The 13380-nt window shown below is 42.5% G+C and overlaps 1 protein-coding gene across 1 annotated transcript; it reads left to right on the plus strand.

Annotated features, from left to right (window-relative positions):
* The first annotated feature begins 235 nt into the window (after positions 1 to 235).
* LOC118900536 (ribulose-phosphate 3-epimerase-like) lies at positions 236 to 9470 on the plus strand. Its single transcript, XM_036862941.1, is given in 4 exon segments — positions 236 to 268; positions 8768 to 8883; positions 8885 to 9134; positions 9240 to 9470. Coding segments are annotated over 4 exon segments (630 nt in total).
* Positions 9471 to 13380: the final 3910 nt, after the last annotated feature.

The raw sequence follows: 13380 nt of genomic DNA on the forward strand, positions 1-13380 counted from the left end.
GATCTGCACCTTTGAGGCCAGAAGCATGACACAAAGGTGGTGCCTGCCCTCATCATTTACATGGGCTCAGCAGGGTAGCAGGGGCTAGTGGGGAGTGGAAGGAGGCTGGTAGGAGGAAGAGTAGTGAGCAATCCAGTGTGGGGAAAGTGGAAACCCTGGGCCATTTCACTGTTAAAGAGAGGACCCAGCTCTGTGAAGTGTGTGCTGTAACTGGGGCTTCTAGGCAGAGGCGGTAATGAAGGTCAGCCGGAGTGCAGAGTGGTTCAAGGTCAGAGATTTGCTGGGGATACTGGGGAAGGGGCCTGGCCAGAGTTGGGCAGGGTGCCAGGACCCTGGAAGTCATCTGCCTTGGTCCTGATGGGCTCAGGAGTTAAGCAGGGCCGAGTATGCTTGCGGGAGGCCTCACTGGCCTAACCTAAAAATTAACTTAGGGACTTCCCTGGTGGTGCAGTGGTTAAGACTCTGCCTGCCAATGCAGGGAACATGGGTTCGAGCCCTGGTCTGGGAAGATCCCACATGCCGCGGAGCAACTAAGCCCGTGTGCCACAACCACTGAGCCTGCGCTCTAGAGCCGCGAGCCACAACTGCTGAGCCCACGTGCCACAAATACTGAAGCCCATGGGCCTAGAGCCCGTGCTCCACAACAAGAGAAGCCACTGCAATGAGAAGCCCGCGCACCACAACAAAGAGTAGCCCCCGTGCGCCGCAACTAGAGAAAGACCATGTGAAGCAATGATGACCCAACGCAGCCAAAAATTAAATTAATTAATTAATTAAAAAAAAATTAACTTATACAACCTAACATCCACCATCCTAGGACAGGCTGGCATTGAGAGGCAGGATAATGGAGCGGTTGAGAGCACAGATGTTGGTGCCAGACTTCCAGCGTTCAAATGCTAGCTCTGCTGCTCACTAGCTGTGTGACCTTGGGCAAGTCACTCCACCTCTCTGTGCCCCTGTCTTCCCAGGGAGGGATAAAAGTAATACCTACCTTATACGGTTGTTTATGAAGATTAAAGGAGTTAAGATATGCAAAAGCACTTAGAACCGTGCCTGGCACCTAGTAAAGTGTTGAGATTTACCTGTTATGATTAAATGGTGGGCTTAGAGGACAGATCAGTGAGCTGCTGGGCACTGAGAGCTGCTGGGGTGCTGGGTAAGCAGTGGGGAGGAGGGGGGCTCCAGGGCAGGTGGGCAGGAGCAAAGGAGAGAGGGAAGGGACTCTGCCTGTGGGCAAGCCAGGGAGGGGAGAGCTGGATCTTGAACTCAACAGACACCCCACCGTTTTTGGAATAGGGAAGGTTGCAGAGCCCCGTTCCATGCCAGCAGGCCCAGATCACAGTTTGCTCCTGTCTCCCTAGGAAAAAGTGGGTCATGGCCATGTTCACATCCCTGTCCCTAGGTTACCTGAGTCCCCCTCCTGGCCTCCTTCTCCAGCGGTTCCCATGTGTCTCTCATCTGTTCTCTTTAGAACAGTCACAAAAGTTTCAACTAAACCTAGTATCAGGTTATAATTGTTTTTCCTGATGACTCAGCCTGTTTTTCCTTTTTATTTTCTGCATGAGAAAAGGGAAAACCTTCCCTAGGATCACTGAACACAGCCTTCCTTTCTCTTGATAATAGCCTGGTGAAGGTGGGGAGGGGGTAGTGCCCGAAAACTGCCAGGCAAGTAGAGCTGACTGTCCACACGTCACAGTGTCCAGAGGCTTCCGTGTCCCCGTGTCCCCTGCTACCTGGCCTGTCGGCACCAGCTCCAGGGGGCTCTGCGTGCTCACTGGCCCAGCTTTCAGAACCAGCCCCCACCAGCCAGCCCGGTGGGGGGCTTCAGCTCCATCCCCCCATGGTGACGTGGCATCTGTTTCATCTCAGTATATAATTAGCTAAAACTAGACCAAGTCACTGCTTTTAACAGCCCTTTTGCCTCCTGATCCTACCCACTCCCATTTTTGTTTTGGAAGGATCTTCCTTTCCACTTCAGGGTCCAGAAATATATATTTGGTTTTGTTTAAAAATTGTTTTTTAAGAATGTCAATGCGACCGCCTTACTCTCTAACTCTGCCAGCGCCCTCCTGCCTCTTTTTCTTACCTGTGCCATTTCCTCTCTAGGTCGTGTCCTCAGCCCTGTGCTTGGGTATGAAAGCATCCTGGACGTTGGGCATCTAGGTCTTCCCACCTCTCACCTCCACTTGCGTCCCTCTGTCTTCTCTCAGCACCACCTCTGGACCAGTTCGGTGGACCCTAGCCCTTGGATCAGACCTTTCTGTTTTGGGGTCACACGGCAGCTTGGTGTGTTAAGGGCAAACGTCACTGCCATCTAGGTTCCCCACACACTGCTTTGATGTTCCCTCGTCAGCAGCAGCCTCAGTCCCTGTGTCACACTGAGAGCCAGCCCCTATTTCATAACCACTATTAACTTTAAAAAGTAGGTCCATATTTGGCACTGCCCACTCAGCACGAGGTGCTAAAGTCTGCACTCTTGCCTGCTAGGTTCTTTGTGAGTCTGAGTCAGCTCCTTACTTTCCCTACTCTGTCTCTAAAGGTGGCCTCTGCTTCTTTTCCTGGCTTCACACTCTGGGTGAGGAGAAAGGTAGTGAGATGCTCCTAAGACCAAAGTCATGATTGCTCCCCTTTCCTGAGGGTGTCCAGACACAGGTTCAGGGGCACGTGTAGGTAGTGCATGTTTGTATGTTCTGAGGGGAGAAGTGATTCCACAACAGAAAGAAGTGGCCTCACAAGAATGAAAGGACAACTTCAAACATGCTGTCAGTAACGCATCAAATGACAGCGATGAAGTAACCCTTCAGGTCATGCCTGGCAGCCAACTGATCCTGGGCAGGGGAAACCAATGGCCAAAGAAAGGAGGAAGCACACCTGAGCCAACTTGCTCACGAGCTGCAATATGCAAATGTGGGTACAAAGCGGTTACTTAATTCCTGCACCTGTTCTGACTCAGCACATGCTTGAAGTATTTTTTTATTTTTATTTATTTATTTAAACATCTGTATTGGAGTATTATTGGTTTACAACGTTGTGTTAGTTTCTGCTGTATAACAAAGTGAATCAGCTATACGTATACACACTTGAAGTATTGGGCCAGGATTTGACAGGATGCCAGTGCTGGTAGCACATGCAGAAAATTTCACGGTGACACCACCCAGATGGTGCCAGGGAAGGGACACAGAGCCCAGTGGGCTCTGCCTGCAGCTCTGGAGGAGAAGCCTTCCTCCTGCCTGGAGGGAAGACTTGGGCTGATGCCTGGCTTCCCTGGAGTAGCCTGCAAAATAAACTAGCGTGGACCTGACATTGAAAAATTTGCCAGTTGTAGATTTTCAAAGTGTACCAATGGGGTTTGGGTTTCATGATTGCTGCTAAAAAAATGTGAGCAACTCGCATGACTATATTCAATTTTCACTGATTTAATTACTGCTAAGAAAAGAAACTGCCAGATGGAAAAGACACCGGCATCACGTTTCTCACGGTGTTCAAGTTGGCATCAGCATCGATCAAAACCTTGCAGTGGCCTCTCGTTTCCATCCGTGGTTTTAAAGTGACTGTACTTAGTTGACTTATTTGTGATCTCCTCTTCATTACTGTGTCTTGGACAGTATCAGAAAAGACCTGCCTGTGGCTGTTTATATAAATCTTCAAGTTCAGTATCTTGTGAGCTTCCAGAACTTTTGTTGGCAGAATATGGTAGTGCTTTAAAAATGCATGTGGGAGAAAACCTTGAAAAGATGGTAGACTCGTTTATAGAAGAGGTAGCAAACTATGACCTTTCTGGAATATAGAAAAAATAAATGTATGCATCTTCTTTAAGCGGCTTTTTATTAGTGAAATGCATGGCTTGCTTTATCGATAGTAAAACCTAAGCCTTGGCAGCAGTTTTAATTCTCCAGGGAGCACAGATTATGTTCAAAGGGCTAAGATGGTTCATGGTAAGATCAGAATGGCTTACGGAACAATTAGAGAGAAAACTCAACTCAAAATAAATGTCGACTGAGTGGTTCTAGGACTGAGCGCCGTTACTGGCGGGTGGCGTGTCTAACATTTGGATGCATTTGAATTACCGTCACAGAGTGAGAGAGGACCTTAGCCGTCATCTTCTCTCTTTTCCCCAGCCTCCAGTCCTGGAACCTCTGACAGCCTATATGGTTGACCTTGCCCAGGACCTCACAGGCAGCCTACCTCGTGGATGCTTGCCCAGATCTAAGCTTACACGGTTTCCCCGTGGCCTCTAAATACCCAGCCTCCTCTCTGAATGGCCCAGAGTGAATGCATGTCTATAAGACAGGTTTTCTAATACCTGAAGTTAGGTCTCATGTGTCTTCCAACTTGGCTTTTCCTTTTTCAGGCTGATTCTGTGGATCTGGATCCTTCTGAGGTGGCTCACTTAATCAAAGAGAATGAACTTCCTGGAGAGAAGAGAACAGTGCTTCAGCCAAGCAAAGAGTAGTAGCTGTGCTTCTAAACTAGACTGTCCAAAAAGCCCATGAGCATTTTCTAGACCAGCATCCCATCTCATTCAGCCTTTCCTCCCTTTCAGAGTTTCCAGAACTTTCACCATCCTGGAGGTCCAGCACTAGCTGGCATCAATTAACCAATGGTCTTAAAAGGGATAATAATATTCCATTGTATATATACATATATACACACAGCATTTTGTCCATCTGTTCGTCCATTGATGCATGCTTGGATTGCTTCCACCTTTGACTCTCGTGAATAATGCTGCTATGAACATGGCTGTACAAATATTTGCTCAAGTTCCTGCTTTCATTTCCATGGGGTATATACCCAGAAGTGGAATTGCGGGATCATATGGTAATCCCATGTTTTGAGGAACTGTTATGCTGTTTTCCACAGGAACTGCACATGATCATTTTTTTTTTTTTTTTACTGCATATGCTATAGCATGACTATAACAATTTATTAGATATTACCAAACTTTTTTCTAAAATTATATATATATATACACACACACACCCCTACCAGCAGTGATCCAAATCTTTGCCAACACTATTATAAGATTTCTTAATTTTGGCAAATTTAGTGGTTTTAAAATGATTATTTTATCACGGTCTTAATTTTTATTTCCCTAATTACCACTGCAATTACTCATTTTATATGTTTGTAAGTTTTGTTTTTCATATGGAAGTCTTTAATCCATTAAGAATTAATTTTTGTGTATGGTGTATGATAGAAGTCTAATTTTACTCTTTTTTTAAAAATTCATTTATTTTATTTTTGGCTGTATTGGGTCTTTGTTGCTGTGCACAGGCTTTCTCTAGTTGCAGCGAGCAGGGGCTACTCTTCGTTGCAGTGTGCAGGCTTCTCATTGCGGTGGTTTCTCTTGTTGCGGAGCACGGGCTCTAGGCATGCGGGCTTCAGTAGTTGTGGCTCACAGGCTCAGTAGTTGTGACGCACGGGCTTAGTTGCTCCGTGGCATGATCTTCCCGGACCAGGGCTCGAATCCGCGTCCCCTGCATTGGTAGGCGGATTCTTAACCACTGCGCCACCAGGGAAGCCCTTCACTCCTTTTTATGTGGATAACCAAGTGTCCTGGCTCCATCCTTTTCCCACAGCCACTGTCTCATATGTCAAGTTTCCATATATGGTTGGTCTGCCTCTGAGCTATTTGTTCATTTGGTTACTTTGTCAACCTACGTTAATGGCATCTGTTCTCTTTATCAGGAGGGGACAATGAGGTATTGAGAGAGACTGATCCTGGGTTAATTGGGCACTTATTGTCCGGCATTGTAATTGCACCTGGGTATGGACGAGGTGGTTGAAATTGGCCTGCTGGTTGAATAAACTCCATGCACTCATGGAGCTCAAAGATACACATATTTAAATCCTGATGATGTAACGTGGTAAGTGTGGTAATAGAGGAATAGCTGACATGATATGAGAAAAAAACAGCAAAGAGACAACTAACTAGTATTTGGGTGTCCAAGAAGGTAACAGGGGGGTGACCATTTCAAATGAGCTGAGGTCTAGAGGTACACAAATTTATTATCAAATCCCAGTGCTCCTACTTATTAGCTGTGTGACCCTGAAAAATTCTCAAGACATCGTTGAGCCTCAGCTTCCTATCTATTCAACAGAGGTAATAATAATACTTACCTCAGAAGGTTGCTGGGAAGATTAAAACAAACCATATATCAGGAGCACTTAGCCCAGGGCCTGACACAGTGGAAGTACTCAATAAATGTACACCTATCAATTCATTCATCCAGTAATATTAACTGAGTACCTACTATGTGCCAGACATGGTAATAGGCTATAAGTACAAGTGTGAGAAGGCAAATGGTCTTTGCTCTCATGTAGCTTTTGGTCAACCAGGATACACATATGCTTATAAAATATTCACACAAATATATCATTACAGATTTGATGAGTGCTGTAAAGGGAAATTATAGCACGTTAGGATAGAACAGAAGAGGGAAACCTGACTTATGATGATTGTTTTTATTATCACTACACATTTCTGAGCTGGGACTTGAAGGATGGATAGGAGTTTATGGGCACGGCAAGTGGGGATGGCCATTCCAGGCAGACTGAACTTCAGAGGAAAAGGCATGAGATGTGAAAGCTTTTCTCTAGGTCAGGGGCAAGTGCCTGGGCCCCCCTCACTGCCCAAAGACTTAGAGGAATTCCTCATGTCCACCTTTCCCAGGGAACAGGCAGGAGAAGAAGTTGAGTGCCTGTGGCCCCCAAACATGTCTGGTGGCTCAGTGAACCCTGATCTTTTGTCAGTGTGATAAACTGTTCTCAATCCACTGACCAGCTCCTTGGTAATACTGGGCTGAAGATAAATGGTGAAAATGGCTTAGATGAGCTGGATTACAGTGAAGTCCTTTTGATGTTAGTGTTGGTCAAAAAAGTATTTAGGACTGACCTCAGTTTGGCACTCCAAAGCTCAAAGATAAAAAGAAGTGCTCAGAGAAAAGAAAATAAAGTGATTAAAAGATTTTCCAAGACGTATGTGAAGTATTTTCACAAGCTAACGGTGAATACTGTTTGCCATTTAGAGCAGATGGGACAAAGAGTTATATTTGCAAGAAGGGAAATACAGAAGCTTGTGAGGAGTTTTTCTGGAACAAGTACAATTCAATAGTTCTCAAACTGCAGTGTATATCAGAGTCCCTCCAGGAGCCTGCTAAAAATTTAGACTCCCTCTGCAGTGATGGCCATTGTCAGTGTGCTCAGGAGTCTGCATGGGTTCTCTCCCAGCCAGAGAGCCCTGGCTCCGCCCACTCCACACCACAGCTTAGCGCTAGGTCTGGGGCAGACGCGTCCTGGGAGAAGTTTGCCAAAGAGGCAGCCCAGATCCCAGGGGGCAGCACAGCCACCTCAGTTCCTGCAGCCACTACACCCCGACCCCCAGCCCCAGGCTACCCCACACCACAGCCTTGCACTAGATCTGGGACAAACACAACAGAGAAAGGGTTGTGACCTTGGGCAGCTTCTGAGCGGAACTGCAGCTGCCTGTGTAGGCCGTGCATAGGTCCTCACTTGCTCCAGCATCACCTCCTTTGAGGCAGGGCTCACACTCAAGGGCAATGGAGCCTGACCGAACCCAACCCTCAGGGCTTCTAATCCAACAACTGGGGGGGGCAGACCCCACCCCTGCCAGGGTGGCAAGAGAGGAAGCCCCATCTCATATCCTGCACAGGCTCTAGATACTACAACACCTACCACACCCCCTGTCCAGGGGATAACAGCCAGCACACCCTGAGGAAAGACGTGACTGGTGTCCATACCAAAACCAGCCCTTGCATGAAAAACGCGGGACATACGTAGTCTACACAGGGATGTTCTCACATAAAAACACCCCTTCAAGACCACAGTAGATAACTGTTTCTCTTAAATTCATAGAGACAGAGAAAGTTAAGTAAAATGAAAAGGCAGAGGAACTACACCCAATCAAAAGAACAAGAGAAATCCTCTGAAAGAACAAATTATGAAACAGAGCTCACCTGTCTACTAGACCCCAAGTTCAAAAAGGTGGTAATAAAAATGCTAACTGAATTAAGAAAGATTATCAATAGAAACACAGATCACTGTAACAAGGAACTAGAAACTATAAACCTGAACCAATAAAAAATAGACAATTCAATTGCTGAGATAAAAACCAATCTAGAAGCAATGAATAGCAGACTAAATGATACAGAAGAATGAATAAGTGATCCGGAAGACAGGACAATGCAAATCACCCAAACAGAAGAGCAGACAGAAAGACAAATGAAAAAAAAAAAGAAAGCAACATATAAGATCTATGGGATAATATAAAACATGCCAACCTATGCATAATAGGGGTTCTAGAAGGAGAAGAGAGAGAGAAGGGGATCAAAAAATGTATTTGAAGAAATTATGAAAACTCCTCAAACCTAAAGAAGGAAACAGATATCCAGGTACGGGAAGCACAGAGGGTCCCAAACAAGATGAACCCAAAAAGACTACGACATATTATAATTAAAATGGCAAATGTTAAAGAGAGGATTCTAAAGACAGCAAGAGAATAACAAAGAGTCAGTTACAAGGGAACTCCCATAAGGCTATCAGTTGATTTCTCTGCAGAAACTTTGCAGGCCAGAAGGGAGTGGCATGATATATTCAAAAAACCTGCAACCTAGGATATTCTACCCATCAAGATTAGCATTTAGAATAGAAGGAGAGGTAAAGAATTTCTCAGACAAGCAAAAACTAAAAGAATTCAGCAATACCAAATCTACACTAAAAGAAATATTGAAGGGTCTTCTCTAAATAGGAAAGAAGGGCATCCGGCTGCAAGATTGGCCCGTCCATCCTCAACAGCGACCTGGCCAGTTTAGGGGCTGAGTGCCTCCGGACGCTGGACTCTGGGGCCGATTATCTGCACCTGGATGCATTTTGTTCCCAACATCACCTTTGGTCACCCTGTGGTAGAAAGCCTCCGAAAGCAGCTCGGCCAGGACCCTTTCTTTGACATGCACATGATGGTGTCCAGGCCGGAACAGTGGGTAAAACCAATGGCTGTAGCAGGAGCCAATCAATATACTTTTCATCTCGAAGCTACTGAAAACCCGGGGGCTTTGATCAAAGACATTCGGGAGAACAGAATGAAGGTTGGCCTTGCTATCAAACCAGGAACTACAGTTGAGTATTTGGCACCATGGGCTCATCAGATAGATATGGCCTTGGTTACGACAGTGGAACCTGGGTTTGGAGGGCAGAAATTCATGGAAGATATGATGCCAAAGGTTCACTGGTTGAGGACCCAGTTCCCATCTTTGGACATTGAGGTTGATGGTGGAGTAGGTCCTGACACCAACCATAAAAGCGCAGAGGCAGGAGCTAACATGATTGTATCTGGCAGTGCCATTATGAGCAGTGAGGACCCTAGATCTGTGATCAACCTGTTAAGAAATGTTTGCTCAGAAACGTTCTCTCGATCGATGAAAGCACAAGGAGTCCAGTGTTTCTGCTTATGAGATCTCCTTTTTACTGGAAAACAAGAATATTGCCTACCAAATCGTACCACAGTTGAGGCAGTGCTGCTTTTCTGAGCAATTATTCAGTGACTAAAATCCATTTTGCAGAATGTTCCAAGAGGTTAGAAATTGGTGTGTATTACATTTTCAGTGATGGAATTTAAAGATTAGTGTGGTAAAATACCATTTTTACTGGGAGACTTGATTTTTATAAAGAGTAAAAATATGGCTGTATCAAGGTTATGAACAAAAATGTGTCTTAATGCCTAAGGAGGGCATATTAGCTACTATGAAAAAATTTTTTTTTCTGAATTTCTAAAAAGAATTTTCTTTGCTTCTTGGCTTTTCTGAAAGCAAAGGAAGTCCGGTTTTTCCTGTTTCATGTCATTTTTGATTTGTGTATGTGCGTGATAACTAAGTTTGGATCTGGCTGGGATGGCTCTTCTAGCTTTGAAAACATCTATTTTTTACTTTGCACCTTATATTTGATACATAAAAAAACCAATGTATTATGAAGTCCAGGGATTTTCAGGTGGTCTGTTGTAAAACGCAAGCACAAGGTTTATCAGGGTGTTTTCTTTGTTAGCTTTGCTCTAGGGGCAGGTTATTCAGTGGTTCTTCCCCCACCCCCCACCCACCCTCCACCAACCCCATTTCCCCTTTTTCTTAACCACACCCACTATTCTTAAGGACATAAAATGTTTGCCTAGTTCTATGCTAAAAGGAAAGGAAGGGCTCTATTTGGAAGTAATATTAAGTTGAATCCTGACTCTCTTCCCCTTTCTATTTGTTTGACCTTAGCAAACCAATCCAACCAACCTCTCTGAGCTGATTATTAACTGATTTATATATTGAATGTAATCATAACAACAGTGGGGGGTTGTGTTGAGGATTAAGAGATACTATTAATTATATACATAAAGCTTCCACTACTATTCCTAGAATTGTAGGGTAGTAGAATTTGAGGATGCTCAATACAAAGTAGCTATCATTATATAAATTTATGCTTTGTAGATTATAAAGTATCTCATTAAACCTACAAATCAGTCCTAAAAAAAAAAAAAAAGGAAAGAAGCAATACTCTATAAGAAAGGGAAAAATCACAATAGAAAAGGCAATATATGAAAGGATTGAAGATCACTTAAATAAGCCAGTACCTATATTAAAAAATAATTAAAATTATAAAAGAGGTTATAACCACAATAAACAGTAAAAGGATAAGCATGAAGATGTAAAATAGGATGTCAAAATCACAAAATGTAGGAGAGGAGAGTATAAAATGTAGATCTTTTAGAATGTGTCTGAACTTAAATGACTATTTAAGTTTAAAGCAAGTAGATATAGTTATGGGTCAACATACTTGAAATCTATGGTAAACACAAATGAAAAACATACAATAGATTCACGAAAACCAAAAAAGAAAGGAACTCAAGTATACAAAAGAAAATCATCAAATCACAAAAGAAAAACAAAAAGAAGAAGAAATGAACAAAGAAGAACTACAAAAACAACTGGAAAACAAGGATTAAAATGGCAGTAAGTATATACCTATCAATAATTACTTTAAATGTCAATGGACTAAATGCTCCAATCAAAAGACACAGAGTGGCAGATTGGATAAAAAAACAAGAACCTACAATATGCTGCCTATAAGAGACTCACTTCAGGGCAAAAGATACACACAGACTGAAAGTAAGGGCATAGAAAAATATATTTCATGCAAATGGAAACGACAAGAAAGTGGGAGTAGCAAAACTCATATCAGACAAAATAAACTTTAAAACAAAGGCCATAAAGAAAGACAAAGAAGGCATTATATAATGATAAAGCAATCAATACTAGAAGAGGATATTACACTCGTTAACATATATGCACCCAATATAGGAGCACCTAAATATATAAAACGAATACTAACAGACTTAAAGGGAGAAATTGACAATGATACAATAACAATAGGAGACTTTAACACCCCACTAACATCAATGGACAGATCATCCATACAGAAAATCAACAAGGCAACAGAGGTCCTAAAGGACACAATAAACCAGTTGGAATTAATTGATATCTACAAGACACATTCAAAAAACACAGAATACACATTCTTTTCAATTGCTCATGGAACATTCTCTAGGATAGACCACATACTAGGTCACAAAATAAGCCTCAACAAATTTAAGAGGGCAGAAATTATTTCAAGCATCTTTTCTGACCACAATGGAATGAAACTGGAAATCAACCACAGAAAGAAAAATGGGAAAAGAACGAACATGTGCAGACTAAACAACACGCTACTAAAAGAAACCAATAGGTCAGCAGTGAAACCAAAGAAATCAGAAAATACCTCGAGACAAATGAAAATGAAAACACCACCTTACAAAATCTATGGTTTGCAGCAAAAGCAGTTCGAAGAGGGAAGTTCATAGTGATACAGACCTTCCTCAAGAAACAAGAAAAATCACAAAGACCACAAAAGACCCAGAATTGCCAAAGCAATCCTGAGGAAAAAGAACAAAGCTGGAGGTATAACTCTTCCAGACTTCAGACTATACTACAAAGATACAGTAATCAAAACAGTGTAATATTGGCACAAAAACAGACATATGGATCAATGGAATAGAATAGAGAGCCCCAAATAAATCCACGCATCTAGGATCAATTAATCTATGACAAAGGAGGCAAGAATATACAATGGGAAAGACAGTCTCTTCAGCAAGTGATGTTGGGAAAGCTGGACAGCCACATGTAAATCAATGAAATTAGAACATTCCCTCATACCACATTCAAGAATAAACTCAAAATGGCTTAAAGACCTAAATATAAGACATGACACTATAAAACTCCTAGACGAGAACACAGGCAAAACATTCTGACATAAATTGCAGCAATATTTTCTTAGATCAGTCGCCCAAGGCAAAAGAAATAAAAGCAAACATAAACAAATGGAACCTAATCAAAGTTAAAAAGCTTTTGCATAGCAAAGGGAACCATCCAAAAACAAAAAGACAACCTACAGAATAGGAGAAAATATTTGCAAACTATGTGACTGACAAGGGGTTAATATCCAAAATATGCAAACAGCTCATACAACTCAATATCAAAAAAACCAAACAACCCAATCGAAAAATGGGCAGAAGACCTAAATAGATATTTTTCCAAAGACATACAGAAGGCCAATAGGCACATGAAAAGATGCTCAACATTGCTAATCATCAGAGAAATGCAAATCAAAACCACAATGAGGTATCATCCACCCCGGTCAGAAAGGCTTTCATCAAAAAGTCTACAGATAATAAACGCTGGAGAGGATGTGGAGAAAAGGGAACCCTCATATACCATTGGTGAGAATGTAAATTGATGCAGCCACTATGAAAAACAGCATGGAGGTTCTTTAAAAAACCAAAAATAGACCTACCATATGAACCAGTAATCCTACTCCTGGGTATATATCTGGAAAAAACAAAAACTGTAATTTGAAAAGATACGTGCACCCCAATGTTCATAGTAGCACTATTTACAATAGCCATGACATGGAAACAACCCAGTGTCTATCAACAGATGGTTGCTTTAGGAAGATGTGGTATATATATGTATGTATGGACTATTACTCAGCCATAAAAAAGAATGAAATATTGCCATTTACAGCAACATGGATGGACCTAGAGAATATCATACTAAGTAGGTCAGACAGAGAAAGACAAATAGTGTATCACTTACATGTGGAATCTAAAAAATAATACAGATGAATTTATATACAAAACAGAAACAGACTCATAGACATAGAAAACAAACTTATGGCTACCAAAGGGGAGAGGGAAGGTGGGGGAGGGATAAATAAGGAGTATGGGATTAACTGATACACACTATTATATATAAAATAGACAAGCAACAAGGATTTACTGTATAGCACAGG

Source organism: Balaenoptera musculus, chromosome 9, assembly GCF_009873245.2.
Source record: "Balaenoptera musculus isolate JJ_BM4_2016_0621 chromosome 9, mBalMus1.pri.v3, whole genome shotgun sequence".
Lineage (NCBI taxonomy): Eukaryota > Metazoa > Chordata > Mammalia > Artiodactyla > Balaenopteridae > Balaenoptera > Balaenoptera musculus.